This window comes from Myotis yumanensis, unplaced genomic scaffold, assembly GCF_028538775.1.
Source record: "Myotis yumanensis isolate MYYU_CA2020_CCGP unplaced genomic scaffold, mMyoYum1.0.hap1 SCAF_11, whole genome shotgun sequence".
Taxonomy (NCBI): domain Eukaryota; kingdom Metazoa; phylum Chordata; class Mammalia; order Chiroptera; family Vespertilionidae; genus Myotis; species Myotis yumanensis.
Genome location: NW_027223762.1, coordinates 36,362,673 through 36,379,083, shown reverse-complemented (window position 1 = coordinate 36,379,083; position 16,411 = coordinate 36,362,673). Strand labels below are relative to the sequence as shown.

The 16,411-nt window shown below is 39.4% G+C and overlaps 1 protein-coding gene across 2 annotated transcripts in view; it reads right to left on the bottom strand.

Annotated features, from left to right (window-relative positions):
- Nucleotides 1-16,269, bottom strand: part of UGP2 (UDP-glucose pyrophosphorylase 2) — a 49,086-nt gene extending 32,817 nt beyond the window's left edge. Inside the window, exon 1 of one of the 2 annotated variants that reach the window (XM_070429333.1) lies at nt 16,048-16,269. Coding sequence is in view for 1 of the 2 variants with exons in the window: in XM_070429332.1 (XP_070285433.1) it covers nt 15,067-15,085 (19 nt within the window). In the remaining variant the exon portion in view is untranslated. Of the gene's footprint in view, nt 1-15,066; nt 15,449-16,047 lie in introns of those variants that run through there. The other variant, XM_070429332.1, reaches the window with a different exon arrangement.
- Between the last annotated feature and the right edge of the window lie 142 nt (nt 16,270-16,411).

Sequence of the window (16,411 nt, the reverse complement as noted above, 5' to 3'; positions counted from 1 at the left end):
TAATAAATATTTTAAGATACTTTTGAGAGCAGAAATTAGTATATTATGTTAACTCCTGAAGCAATATGTTTAATATAGACAGCTTCCCCCTCTCCTTAATATTTAAAAATGTTAACAAATGAGATATTTAACATAGATCTTCAAAAATCTTTTTTTTTTTAAATATATTTTATTGATTTTTTACAGAGAGGAAGGGAGAGAGATAGAGAGTTAGAAACATCGATGAGAGAGAAACATCGACCAGCTGCCTCCTGCACACCCCCCACTGGGGATGTGCCCGCAACCCAGGTACATGCCCTTGACCAGAATCGAACCCGGGACCCCTCAGTCCACAGGCCGACGCTCTATCCACTGAGCCAAACCGGTTTCGGCTCTTCAAAAATCTTTTACACACACTTTCCATCATATTAAAATCCAAGAAGAAAATTAAAAAAGGAAATTTGAGGAGAACACAATCTAATCCTAAAATAGCCATTCTCTAACTGTGCTCTTTTTACAGGCATAAATCACAACACAACTAAGTTTATGGACTCCAGTAAAACTACCAAAGTGAACCCAATTGTGGTTCATAACAAAGTCTTTGTGAGCTAAAAAAAAAAAAAAAAACACCATAAGAAACACATAAGTGTGTGTTCCATAAACAATCCATATGTTTCAACTAGTAAGTAGAAATTTGATTATAGTATGTAAAAACCCATGACAATGGATGAGAACAATTGCATAACTATGATAGGTAGTTAAAGACAAAACTCCTCCAGAACATTTTAAACTAAAGTCAATGTGACAACCAAACACACATGTTCATCCCTTGGCTAACTTAGCTGTAATTTAAAATCTGTCACAGATTAAGTCCTCTAACCTGCCACCCCATGTATTGGGGATATCTCCTCCCCAATCTTTAAGCCAACTCCCATATTAATGTTTAGAAAACAGTTTGGGGAAAATATCTACTAAATATAAAACCTCTAAATTACACATGAATTGTTTCTATGTCACAGATTGATTAAAACAGATCAAGAAATTAATATGTAATGATTTTTTAAAATAAGTGGAGTTTTTTTGTTGTTGTTAGACTCAAGACACCTACAGACTTGCTACTTTGTTGTTGAAGTTAGACCCTAAAGGCCAACATTCAGTCACATTCCTAAAAAATAGAGTGATGGAAACATTTAACTTACTTATATCTGGGCAAAATGAGATAAAACTAAGTGTAACTGCTAAGTTTAAAATAACTCTCTAGTAGCTGTCTGAGATTTGTCTACATGAGAACACACACACACACACACACCAAAAAACCACCATACACCAAACTTTAGAGACTCTCTGCAGAACAATAGCCTATCAACTTTACATGACTTAAGGCCAAAATGCACAGAATCCGAGCCACTATCCTCCCCATCAGGCCAAGCTAAGAAGACTGACTGAAAGGCTCACATTAAATATTACATGTGATCTTTGCCAGCTGCAGCAGGTCCAACCCTCAAACACTAATTCAAAAAGCCAGACAGATTCAAACGCCAGTTGTGACAAATAGGCTATACTTTTATTCCTTCCATTTGTATGACATAGCACCAAATTCAAACGAAGAACAGTTTGTATTCCTTCTACCCCCTCTACAAATATGAACAGCTTACACAACAAAAGCCTATTACTTCTTCCACCCCATTCCACAGCTGTTTCCTCTCCTTTCCTTGAGGAAAGTGCGACTGTGAAGTTCTTTTTTTTTAAGTGACTCGATAATAAGGAAGGGCTTTTAAGGAATAAAGAATATTCAAGAATAAAGAATAAGTGTGCTTAATCAAGACCAGGAGGCATAGGGCTAGAAGCCATTTCCCTTTCTAGTAACCTTATACATCCCGAATTCAAGAAAGGCCTGGAATTTCTGGTAGAAAAAGAAGTACAAACATTAGATGCTTTTTGGGCTTAACCTTCTCAGGTTACACTTCTGGCAATGACAGCTGAGTTTCTAATGTAAGGTCAATTAAAGAATCCCCTGAATAATGCAAGATTTCTAACCTCCTAAAATGTTTTGTCCCTCAATTCTTAGCAATAGAGAAATTGATTCTCCTTGACTATAGACAGAGAGTAGATTAGGAATAAAACATTTCATTACCTCAGTCATAAATCAAAACATTTTTAGTGATGAGAAGGAGCATTTAATCCAGTCTCAAGATTTTAGATATAAAAACAAAGTTGAAATATTTAAATGACTAATTCAAGGTCACAGAGCAGGCTTAATGGAACCCCAAAACAAAGCCAGTTTATGCTGAACCCCAGCCCAATACAATGAGGTGAAAATATCGTGCTCATTTTCCCCTCCTAGTCTAGCTCCTTAATCATGACACAAAACCTCTAAATAACACTCTCCTTCAAAAGCATTTCTATTAGGATGTTGTCTTATACTCAATGAGATAAAAGGGAAACTCCCTACCACATAAAACTGAACTTACTAGAATCTTGGTTGACTTGATTACAATTTGGCATAGAACAGGCAGTAATTTTATTTTAAAGTTTTTCCCCCACCTCAATTTCCTAATTCTTCCTTGTTCATAAGAACTAAAATTTCCACATCATAGTCTTTCCTCTATCCAACTGGAGTAACCAACACCACCACCAAAAAGGAGGAGGAGAAAAAGCAATAAAACAAGAGGTAGGAGACATTCAATCTAACAAGTGATTGTTTTCATTTCTTAATTCAGGTATTTCATTTCATCCATTTTAGCAGCTAAGAAGTGTACATAATACCCTTCCGTGATATCATGATACTGGCACAAATAAAACAACTTCACACTCTAAAACAGAAAGCTAGCCTCACAAAGCAAAGACCATGAAAAAAGCCTGACCAAAAAACAAGAGCAACAAAGAGAGTGAGGAGCCCTCTCCAGGCTACCACCCACCACTCATTATCTCTGAACAGTCCCAACCTTCATTGGAAACCCACATTGAGATGTATTCAAAGTGAGAGAATTGGAGAGTTCACTTTATCTTAAACTAAGAAATGACTTGTGATCCAAGTAAATGTAAAACTCCAAGAATGTAGTAGCAACTAGAAATAACCACAAATAAAATTAAAGACATATACATACTGACTAGATTTATAGTTCATTAAAACTAACCATCCAGCCAAAACCGGTTTGGCTCAGTGGATAGAGCGTCGGCCTGCGGACTGAAAGGTCCCAGGTTCGATTCCGGTCAAGGGCATGTACCTGGGTTGCGGGCACATCCCCAGTGGGAGGTGTGCAGGAGGCAGCTGATCGATGTTTCTCTCTCATCGATGTTTCTAACTCTCTATCTCTCTCCCTTCCTCTCTGTAAAAAATCAATAAAATATATTAAAAAAAAAAAAAACAAAAACAAAAAAAAAACTAACCATCCCCTTCTGGGGTCACACTACAGTCCTTTAAACTCAGTTATTTGTGAGTACTCCTCCTAGAAAAGCTTTTCTTCTTTGGATTCCATTACCCAATATTATCCTACATTATCTACATCTCTGTCCAGGCCTCAATTTCCATATCATACTCCTTTTTGTTTTCTACTCCCTGGATTTCCTAAGATTCTGCCCCAAGACCATTTTCCCTTCAATTATTCCCTTACCAATCTCCTTATTAATAACTCCCAAATATGTGCCTCTCATCCTTATTAATAACTCCCAAATATGTGCCTCTCATAGGAAATGTGTGAAGGCTCACATTTCCTATAATATTCTAAACCTTTTGCACCCAGATACTCAAATGGATACCTCAAACTCAACATGTCAAAATCGTCTCTAAATCCATCTCCCTGACCTCCATGGCATTAACATTCCCCTAGTCACTCCTAGGTGACCTAGAAATTCAGTTGCAATTGGCTCTTCCTTCCTTTCCCCTGAATATTACATCCAATCCAATACTATACTTCTTAATTGAATCATAACACAATCCCATTCACATCTTTCCCTTTCCACTGCTACCTTAATTTCCCTCTCATTTTCACTCTCACGGTCATAATGAAAACAGGTTTCTACCTGTTTTGCTCATCTGTCACTCTAATCTGGTGGTATCAAGCAAGATGGATTGGTTCTCCCTAAGTTGCAACCCCAATCATATCACTACTCTTCCTCATCTGATGGGATTTCATTTGATGGGAAATATATATAAATTCCTTAGCGGGGCATGTCTTAAAAACCAAGCTGAAGTATCCTTTTGAGTAGCCAAAGCTAATCAAAGTGCTAAAGCAGAAGGCCTAAAGGCTTAAATTTCCTACTCTATTTGTGACATCTCAATAGTGCTTCTAAAACTTTAATGTGCATACAAGTCACCTGGAGGGCTTGTTAAAACACAGATCTCTGGGCAAGCTCTCAAAGATTCTGACTCAGTGGGTCTGGAATGGGGAGAATATGCATTACTAATAAGTAAATGCTGTCAGTATTGCTTTTGCTTTGAGTAGCTCTGATATAGATTATACTCCATCTTAATATGTATGTAGCAGTTATGCACATTGTTCTCCCTATCCCAATGCGTTTTCTGTCACCTATTCTCTGCCCTAAGGCCCCATGTTCTTAAGAAATGGCATCAGGCCCAGATTTTAAAAACCTTCTCAGTGATTGGTTTAAGCATAAAACGTAATATGGATGATTCTAGCCAGTGAGCCAATGAGTAAAGTTTGCCAAACGACTTTGGAGAAAAGCATTCCTCACTGAGAAAAATAAACACATGAGAAGAAATAGTGCCTTTTCCATCCCTGGACATAAGAAGTATGTGTCCATCTCTCACCTTCAGTTTCTGCTGCCATTTAGTGAGTGACCTTTAAGGAAGCTGACCCAAGAATGAGATAGATATGCATAAGAGAGCAGAAGGAAGGAAAGACATGCAATCTTTGTACTGAATTAACCAACCCTGGAATATCCTACTTCAAGCTTCATGTGATACAAGTACCTCATTTTTTAAGCCAACTGAGTTGGTATTTTTCTGCTCCATGAAATTAAAAGCATCCTAACTATTATAAGTTTGTTCCAAACATACATCTCAAGTGTCATTCAACACTTAGAGAAGGGTAGGCAGAAACAAGGAAAAAAATTACAAATTCATAGCCTAGTGTTAATTCTAAAATCATGAGAATCATCCCAACCTCCAGGAAACCTGATCCCTTAGCCCCCAGAGGCTCCAACTCTGACTTTAGCTTCTGCTATTTTGAGAGTGGCATTCCTAGTGTTCTAGGTGGTAACTTCTGAACATTCAAAGAGGCCTTCCTTTATACACAACTCTTATGTGAAGGTTTTAATTGCTCCTCCATCTGCACTATATCAAACACCCCCAAAACTTTCTTTGCTTAGGTGTCTGTCTGCAATATTTAAGGGAACAAGCCATATTATGTTATTCAAACTTTTTTCTCCAACACCTACCTTAGCACCTGGCACACAATACAAGCACTTGATAATGTTTAAATAAATTGGAGTTCAAGACTTAAATTCTTATATTAGTGGCTTGGGTAGCCACTAATATATCATTTGTCAGAGTTCACTTTAAATATAATCTCCTAGAAATGTTCTAAACTAAGCAAAGTTGGCCATTACATGCTCACATGGTAAGTCCTTGTACTACTCCTTTATAACATCACTAGAGGCCCAGTGCACGAAATTCATGTACTGGGGGCGGGGGGGTCCCCTCAGCCCAGCCTGCGCCCTCTAGCAGTTGGGGAGCCCTGGGGATGTCCCACTGCCACGGAGGTGGGAGAGGCTCCCACCACCGCCGCTATGCTTGCCAGCCTTGAGCCTGGTTTTTGGCTGAGTGGCGCTCCCCCTGTGAGAGCACACTGACTACCAGGGGGCAGCTCCTGCGTTGAGCATCTGCCCCCTGGTGGTCAGTGCATGTCATAGCGACCAGTCGTTCCACTGTTCTGTCAATTTGCATATTAACCTTTTATTATATAGGATACTTTAAACCAGAGCTTGAGACATAATATACTCAAGTAATGCTTATTAAATAAATGAGGAAGAGCCTATTATGATGGCTATGTACTGGATACAGACAGAAGGTAGAGCCCAGTCTCATGAAGGTAGTGCCTGATAAGGCCAAACAGTCATTTCTGATCATGGGGAAAGGAGGGCTAAGAAAACCATGGACTATATCCTGAGTACTTGAAGTCCCTAAGGCTTCTCAAGCAGAGGCTGATTTATTAGTCAAGTATCAGGAACCTAGTCAAAGAAATTCCTAAATGGTAAGCAATCTAGATAAAGTGACCTCTAAATTTCTTTTCAATTTTTATTATCCTATATAAATGCTAGGTAACTCTAGAGATTAAACAAAATTGGGCAATTATATTTAGGTTTAGCCTGAATTAGGAAAAATGCTTAATAAATGTTTTTTTATATAACAAAAAGAGGTACCAGGCTTTTGAGAACCGTTCCAATACACCAGCACTGAATATGCAGAGCCACTTGCTAATTGAGATTTTTACTAATCATGCATTGCTTACTTTAAAAAAAATTTAACTATGAAAATGTATAGCTAAACTGGATTTCTTGTTAATAATTAAGAATAAACCTTGCTCTTATACAACAAAGTAGCTCTTAAAATCTAAAAAACAAAAACAGAAAATATCACTTATGGAAAACAACATTCTGAAGAGATGTTGTCAACTAGTTAACACTTTGCATTAAATTTAATGGATGTTAAGAAAGAAGGCATGCCAAGAAGCTTATTACACTCATTTGCTGAGAGGTGGGAAAAGGGTTACAACATAAAATCACCATCAAGGACCAAAAACTTATTTGGCAGGCCTGCACTGTAATTTTACATATGTGCACTTAAACTTTTAAGCTCCAAAAGGCTTTAAGGTCAGTGAGTGAGTCTAATTCCCTTATCTTGAAGATGGAATGGATTGGGGGATAAAGGGATGAGGTGGGGGGTGTGGGTGCTCTTGCCTAAGGACACAGTGGCAGTGCTCCACTGGAATCCAAACCCTGCTGCCTGGTGCCCTACTCTCCAACCTGGAGGAAGGTCTCCCCTTTCTTGGTTACAGTGCATTTACATGGTTTACCAACTCCAGGTGGAATGAAAATTGACAAAACCCAACTATGTCTATCACGTGAGTTATTATGTAAGGTTAAAACTACCTATCAGAATAAGCATTCCCTTATGCTCTTCAACTTTTTCTTCTATATAGTTTATTTTCTGGGCAATGAAAAGTCAAAGCTTTTATTTATTCTATAAATATTTTATTACCAAGGCCAAGCATTTTACCAATGGCATAAATGAACCCAATATAGTGCATAGAATTATGTTATTCTGTTTTCCCACACTCTGAAAGTTTTAAAATTCTAGGCAGGGTTGTAACATAAAGGAAACATCACAGCAACGTTTGCCAGCACAGCAACCAGAGAAAAACACAAACGCCAATCACCTTGTCTGCAGGTCTCCATAGTCAAGGAGCAAGTGGTGCTATTAAAGGAAGGCTCCCCTACAATAGTATTTCTTACAATTTAGTAACTAATAATTAAAAAGTGGATTAAACATAATATGACTATTTCATGTACATGAATACAATGAATAGTATTTTTAAGCTACACATGAACTCAGAGAGAAACTGGGAACTCTCTTGATTTATATTAAAAAAATTAACAAATATCTAGAAATGTTTTGGAAAATGAAACTTTGTTGTTTATGTAAGTTAACTAAGACAACACAGCCAGTTTCTCTGTGGTTCTCAAAAACAATCCTTAATTATCAAAATGGTTTGGGGGCACAATCAATTTCATTTGGCAATGACTGAGAAAAATAAACAATGGGTCTGTTGGCAGAGGCAGAATTTGAGCCCTAGACAATTACTGTGCAACAAACTAAAGGAGATGCCTGCATCACCAACCGAAAGAACTGGGAAACAGCTTTCAAATGAAGTATTATCCCCTTTCTTACACATAAGCCCAATTAAAAAAAAAGTTTAATTTTCTTTCAGTAGCTTAGCAAGCCAACTTTCAAAGAATTTAATAAATTACTAACAAAAAGATGCATGGCTGGTAGAGTTTTAGAGGTCTAACACATATGGTTTCAACTAATAGTCACTGTACCTGAACAACCCATTAAATTACCCAAGATGTCCACAATTCAAAGACCATTATACCAACTTTAAATATATTATAGAAAAAACAAAACAAAACTGTAGGCTATGTCAAAAGAACACCAGTCTTTAGAAAAACTCCAGCTTCTACAGAGATCCTATACAATAAAAAATTTCTTCATTCATTAAATCCCAAACCCTCAGAGGATTTCCCCACAATTTTATTCTAATATTGCTGGAATTTTCTCCACTGGCATAAATACCAGATATCAAAAGGAATAGCCTTATGGGAAGCACAGCCAACTCTTAATTATTCATTTTTACAGATAATCCAGAATTGATTTGACTTTCAAATATTTGTTTATATAACTTTTCAATAATGGATATATCTGACTTTCTGGGAATTCCTGCACTTCCACAAAAAGTAATAAATACAACTTGGTGGAAACTGGAAAATTATAGTACATTATTCTTTTACCTAGAACATTTTCATTATTAGGCCAACTAATGTTCCTCACATAAAATTAAGTATCCTATTATTTTATTTTATTTTTAAATTTTGTTTTATTGCTTAAAGTATTACAAAGAGTATTACATATGTCTTTTTTATTCCCCCTTGACCTTCTCCCGGCCTCCCCTACCCCCCAATGTCTTGTGTCCATTGGTTATGCTTATATGCATGCATACTAGTCCTTCAGTTGATCTCTTACCCACACACCCCACCCCCCGCCCCCAATCCTCCCCGGCCTTCCCGCTGTAGTTTGACAGTCTGTTCGATGCTGCTCTGCCTCTGTATGTATTTTTGTTCAGCTGCTCTGCCTCTGTATGTATTTTTGTTCATCAGTTTATAATGGTCTTTATTATCCATAAATGAGTGAGATCATGTGGTATTTTTCTTTCATTGACTGGCTTATTTCACTTAGCATAATGCTCTCCAGTTCCATCCATGCTGTTGCAAATGGTAAGAGTTCCTTCTTTTTTACAGCAGCATAGTATTCCATTGTGTAGATGTACCACAGTTTTCTAATCCACTCATCTGCTGATGGGCACTTAGGTTGTTTCCAAATCTTAGCTATGATGAATTGTGCTGCTATGAACATAGGGATGCATATATCCTGTATGATTGGTGTTTCTTGGGATATATTCCTAGCAGTGGGATCACTGGGTCAAACGGGAGTTCCATTTTTAACTTTTTGAGGAAACTCCATACTGTCTTCCATAGTGGCTGCACCAGTCTGCATTCCCACAGCAGTGCACAAGTGTTCCCTTTTCTCCGCATCCTCTCCAGCACTTGTCGTTTGTTGATTTGTTGATGATAGCCAGCCTGACAGGTGTGAGATGGTACCTCATTGTCGTTTTGATTTGCATCTCTCGGATGATTAGTGACTGTGAGCATGTTTTCATATGTCTCTTGGCTTTCTGAATGTCCTCTTTTGAAAAGTGTCTATTTAGGTCCTTTGCCCATTTTTTGATTGGGTTGTTTATCTTCCTTTTGTTAAGTTGTATGAGTTCCCTATAAATGTTGGAGATTAAACCCTTATCGGTGATAACATTGGCAAATATGTTTTCCCATGCAGTGGGCTTTCTTGTTGTTTTGTTGATGGTTTCTTTTGCTGTGCAGAAGCTTTTTATTTTGATGTAGTCCCATTTGTTTATTTTCTCTTTAGTTTCCAATGCCCTACGAGCTGTATCGGTGAAGAAATTGCTTCAGCATATGTCTGAGATTTTGTTGCCTTTGGATTCCTCTAGTATTTTTATAGTTTCCCGTCTTACATTTAAGTCCTTTATCCATTTTGAGTTTATTTTTGTGTACGGTGTGAGTTGGTGGTGTAGTTTCATTTTTTTGCCTGTATCTGTCCAATTTTCCCAACACCATTTATTGAAGAGACTGTCTTGACTCCATTGTATATTCTTGCCTCCTTTGTCAAATATTAATTGAGCATATTGGTTCGGGTCAATTTCTGGGTTCTCTATTCTATTCCATTGATCTATATGACTGTTCTTGTACCAGTACCAGGCAGTTTTGAGAACAGTGGCTTTGTAATATAGCTTGATATCTGGTATTGAGACCCCACCTACTTTGTTCTTCTTTCTCAGGATCGCTGTGGTTATTCGGGGTCTTTTCTTATTCCAGATGAATTTTTGGAGAGTTCACTCTAGGTCTGTGAAATATGCCGGTGGTATTTTAATGGGGAGTGTGTTGAATTTATAGATTGCTTTGGGTAGTATGGACATTTTAATGATGTTGATTCTACCAATCCATTAACATGGTATGTTCTTCCATCTGTTTATGTCTTCCTCTATCTGTTTTTTCAACGTCCTGTCGTTTTCTGAGTAGAGGTCTTTTACCTCTTTAGTTAAGTTTATTCCTAGGTATCTTAATTTTTTTGGTGTGATGGTAAATGGGATTGCTTTTTTAGTCTCTCTTTCTGTAAGAAGTATCCTATTATTTTAATTAAAGTTACTAAAATTATCTATGAAGAAAAAAATAACACATAGAGAATGTGTATGAATCCATATTATAAGAAAACACCTACTGTCCAAAATTTAACATCTTAGAGTATTTCCTCTTAAAATTATTTTTCAATTATCTTCAGAATATTAAAATGGCACTACTGAGAAGTGTACTAGCTAGTATTTCTTATTTCTCTAATGTTCCTTGTCAATTTCTTTTTTTTCCCTCAATTGGCTTTCACAAATAAAAATCATCCATCCTACTAGAAATAGACCTTGTTACCAACAACAATGGTAGTAAGAGATTACATACTGGAAAACAAAGTTTTCATCAGTTCAACTCTTTGAGTTTCTTTTAACTTTTAACTTATAATTGTGACTCTGAATTTAATTAAATCCCTCCCTTTTTAGCAATATAATGAATCCTAAGCCACATCTTTAAAAAATGAGGAGTGTGCCATGGTCATTGCCTTGCCACCTCTAGTCCTGCCTCAAATCCATGCCACAAACCCCCTGTGCTAAAAGCATCCAAGTCCTCTAAATAATCAGCAACAGGCTAAATTTGGTCTTAGGATTTGAGAAGAACCTGGACAAGGTCTGACCTCCACAACCTGGCCCAGAATGTTTCTCATCCCTGTATTCATCTGAGACCCCTCTAGTTATAATTAGCTCAGCTGATCCTCCCTGGCAAGCTGCCATCTACCAAACAAGCATCACCAAAATAGCCATAAAGAGAGAATTCCAACAAATGGGAAAGTTGACAGGCCTCAAATATTTTTTAACAGAGATATTAAAATGGCTTCCCCTGAAATATAAGGAAGTACCTCAATTTAAGAGCATTAAGAGACATGTTTACTAGTATATAATTTAGATAGATAATGGTCTGTTAAAAACAGTTTTGTTTAAAAAGTTCCTCTAATATTATAGTATAAGCACATAACATGGCCTTAGCTGGCTAGATGACAAAAGTCCCTGCACCATTTATAAGAATTAAATCATGTGGGGAGATAACCCTATAGCAATCAGAACTTTTTAAAAAGCAAAATCCCAAATGGCATGGAATGACAAGCCTGGCATAAAGTCACAGCTGCTGATTACCCCTAGTACCTCCAACAGTGATAAGAAGACCCTTCTCACTCAGCCAGTACTTACATATTTTTAGAATAATTGGGGGCCCTGAAACAACCCCTCAAGGGGAGAAAACTACCAAATTGAGAAATAATATCACAGGTAGGCAGAAGGTGACCTGAGGGTAGAATATACCAAATTAGGGTATTATGCCCTAGAATCAGTAAAGAAGAGTCTTCCTATGAAAAGAAATCTTAAACGCTTGAGGAACACAGGCTTGGGAGATGCCCAAAGAAAGTTGAACCTTCGTTTGGTCAAGGCATATATGCTGAGAAATCTCCTATTGACATTAAGTGGTTTTATTAGATGAACATTTTTACCTCATAACTTACGGTTAAAACATTTGAGAATGGAGATGCCCAGCTTTCCTATAAAAGCACATTTCCTATAAAAGCACATTGATTTGGGGGGAAGAGATTCAAGCCAAGTACAGCAGTCCCAATTTCAAGGAAATTCAAAAACATGTGTACACAACACATCGTCTGAATTTCAAGTTCCCTCCATAAGGAATACACAAGAAATTCCAATACAGTACACTATACTTTGTAATCACTCAAAAATTTTTTGTTGACTGGATTAAAACAAAACTGTCACTAAGTATGTATTTACATTTCTGTTAAGTTTCTCCCCTATACCCCACAATTTATTTTTTTGTTGTTAAACATATCAACTCCCACGTGCTGGGGGCCTGAACACCAAACCTGGAAGAGGAAAATAAAGACTTGTCATATCTGCCTTGTTTCTATTTATTTCTGTTAAGGATATGCGATTATCCTTACGGTGCCAATACTATCTGAAAGGCCACTGTCACTTTAAGAAAGAAAAGTAAAAATTACTGGACATCTAGTATGTGACTAGTAAATTCACATAATTCATCTCATTTCAGCTTCTCAATAATCCTGTGGAATAGGTAGTAATACCCACTGTTTATATAAGTACAAACTGAGGTTCAGAAAAGTTGTGTCTAAGGTCACCTCTTAGCAACTGAGTTCAAACCTAAGTCCATACCCTTTTATCCTTCTCAACATTTATGTAATTTTGAGAGGTATTATTAAAAACAAACACACACACACACACACACACCTACAACCAAAAATGTAGGCTAACCTACGAAAAAGTACATGGAAAGTGCTGAGTTTCTCATTTATCATTCATCACAAATTCTTTTAGAGCATCAACCACTTCAGGATACTGTATTTCCCCCAGGGATATGATACTATCTTTGCCCAAAGGGAACAGACAGTCTAGTTTGGAGAAACAAGCCGTTAGATAAGTTTTTTAATGAAAGAGGCAAAAGGTATTGGAAAGGACAAGAGTTTTAGATTCATCTACCCAGATATGAATTTCAGTGCTTACTACCTGTGAATTGACAAGATACCTCCTCAACTGTAAAGGTCATGATAAAAACCTGCTACTTCAAAGGACTTGCAAAGCTTAAGTGAGACAGCATATGCAAACAGTTAGGGGCCTAATAGTCGTTCAACCTTTCCCCTATGAGTGGCGTGCCCTAAGTATCAATGAGTGGAAATATCAATAAGTGCTAAACAAAGATAAAAAAATTTGATATATTACAAAAAATTTCAAAAACAAAAATCCCACTCCTTACACTTGAAAACTGATCTGTGAAGTCAGCCAAGTCATTAGCTAATTAGGTTTATCATTTATAAGAGCATCAGAGCTAATTAAACATAAAGGGTTTACACGTGAAGTACAAAATTTAAACAATGATAAACAGGAGCACAATCATGTTAATTTGGGGGGAATGTCACCTCTGTGCAAAACTGCCAATTTAAAAGGAAACTACCACTTAAAACAAGTGTATCACAACTAAACGCAATGGAACAGTAGTCTAATTTAATTAGTAGTAAGGTACCCATGATAATTTCTTAGTTTTGACAAATGTACCACTTTCCTACAAATTTAAAAATATTCCAACATAAAAAGTAGATGACAAGGGAAAAGGAATGACAACATTCACAGAAACTCTTAAGTATTGGATTGCCACTTGATTTAGAACTTCCTGAAGACAGCCACTAACAGTAAAGGCTGTGAAATCAGTCAAGGCGCACCACCTTTGCAAGCTTTTGTAAAGCACAACTACAAGGAACAGCTGGAGTTTAACTAATATTCCTAGTTTTTAAAGAGAATCGACTTGTGCACTTTTGCCTAGCATATTCTTGCAAAATACCGGTTCTCTGGTAATTAAATTTTGTTATTGCTGTTACAAAACAAGCAAATTTCTAACAGTTACTTCTGCCTTGCTATTTTTTGACTCGGACATTTATTCAATAAACACATACGAAGCATCTCTCACCACATATAAAGGTATAACAAGACTTTGAAAGTCTAATGATAAGTGGCATTTCTGAGCTTAGTTCTGAAGGCAGGCATGTTTCCCCTGTTCCCATCAGGCAGGCCATCAAATTCTCTTACTTTTTTATACAAAACTCAAAGAAGAGTTAATAGTGTTGTAAAAGTTACTAGGGCATTTTTATTCCCTGGGTCAAATGGGGGCCATCACTGACAATTTCTTTTAAGTACATCTGCATTTATTAAGAGTCACATTAAGTGATTGTGAACTTCACTAGCTGTGTGCTCAACAAGATGGCTGAAGCTTTCATACTTTGGGGTCTGCAAAAAAAAAAAAAAAAAAAAGGGTTTACTTGCATACCAGAAGGCGAATTCCAGGCTATAAACTGGTGACAGAGGTTTAAGACCGCACAAACTCCCAAGTGTACAAAGTACACACACACATACACGCAGTGTTACCGCTTGAATCAGTTGAGTAATTCTCTAACCCCTTTTTAATACACATGTAGCATTCAGAGGGCAATTTTCAGATTTCAAAGAATCCTTAATAATCTCTGCATATTTTTAAAGACGGTAAAAAAATAAATAAATAAACACAGCAATGCAGCAAAGTCATTTCTCCTGCTGAAATGACCTCCAGCTTCTATGAGCTACTCCAGGTTTCGCAATAAGAGAATCTGAGACTCCATCCAAGTACACAAACGGAGTCCGAGCTGAGTCCGACCTCCCCCACCAGTCCTGGCAAGACCCACCTGCCTCCCCTCAGCCCTCCCCGTTCCCCATTTTGTCGGCGCGCGCACACACAGTCACCTTAACTCCGACCAAGAAAAGAAAACACATTAACCAGCAGCCAGAATCCTATTTTATCATCATTCCCAGCCACTATCTCGAGGAAGCAGAGTGCTACTAACCCGATTTCAGGTAGTCAGAACCAAACCCAGCCGAGCAGAGGGGTATAAATTATAGACGTCTCTGACACGCCAGCCCAGCAGCTCAAGCGTCAAATTAACGAAAAGGTTTTCGCAAATAGTCTCTCCGATGGGCATTTCCACTCCCAAACTGCCCTCCCCCAGCCCCCCACGAGTGCCGGGACCCGCAGTCCGCTCAAGCAACCCGGGAGACAGGAAGCAGCGTGTCTTACCTTGTACAAATCTCGACATTGTAGGGATTTATTAAATTACTCTGGCTTATATACTAATCTATCTGTTGGTTTCTAGAGGAGTCACTCTTCTCAGGTAGTGATTTCCTCCCCTGCTCTAATAGCCGACGTGTTCTTTCTCCTCTTCCTATGTTGAGCCACTTAAGGGAATATTTATTCAAAGCGATTAAAACTGCCTCAAAAAAAAAAAAAAGAAAAAGAAAAAGAAAAAGGAAAACCTCCTCCACTTCCAAAGGCAGAAACTTGGTGCGACTGAGTCGGCTGGTAACTCCTGACACAAATGAGGGCCGACTGGAGACTCCCAGGAAAGGTAAAATCACACGAACTTAAATTTCATCAATGAAAGAGGCGGATCTACCGCGGCTCTTTCACCGCCCCCGGGTCCCCACGCCCTCCGGGGCCGGGCGACAACGGGCGCTGGCGGGCCGCACCCCCGCTCTCCCTCCCCTCCGCGCCGTCCAGCCTCCAGCCAGGTCTCCGCCAAACCGGTCCACTATTGCCGCCGGCCTAGCGGGGCTCCGGGGGGCGGCAGAGGCGAGGGAGGCCGGCGGCGGTAGAAGCGACCATTTTCACCAGCCCCCCAAATATCCCGGGACGAGGAGGCCTCCAGCTCCCCGCCTTCCCGCGGCGAGCGGAGAAAACCCTGCCGCTGCATTTTCACGGGAGGAGGGCCCAAGGCTGCATCGCCCCTCCCCGGCGTCCGCGAAGGGGCCGCCCGCCCGCGAGTGGAGAACCCGCGTGCCGCCCCGAGTCCGACGCACAGGAGCCGGGAAGGCCCCGATCCTCCTCGCACACACCCAGTCCCTCCAGCCCCAGCGCTCCTGCAAACCCCAAATTCGGCCTCGGGGGCCACCCAGCTGGTAAAGGAGAGAGGATCTCCCCATCTCAGAGAGGGAAACACACCCTCCTAGGGGGGTGGTGGGAAGTCCGTCCCGCCCCTCCCACCCCGCCGCCGAGACCCACCTTCCTCCTCTTCCTTCAGCAGCTGGGAAGTTGGGGGCGTTGATGGCGCCCCGGGAAGAAGGCTCGCAGGCTGAGAGGATGTCACCTCAGAGGCCCCTTTCACCTTCTCTCTCTCCCCTCGCACACGCACACCTTGAATCCCTCGCCAGCGGTGGCAGCCCAACTGCTGGTCCCCTCTGCCCACCCAGCCGCCGGCGCCGGAAACCTTAAAGCCCCCACTTTCGCCTAAATAATTCCCCTCCCCCCTCCATTTGGAGCAGCCCCCTCAATGCGGAAACGTTCCTGCCGCACAGACGGACAGGAGCAGCCGCCAGTCAGGAACGGAGGCGGTGCAGGGTCTGGCCAATGAGATAAGCGATGGTGG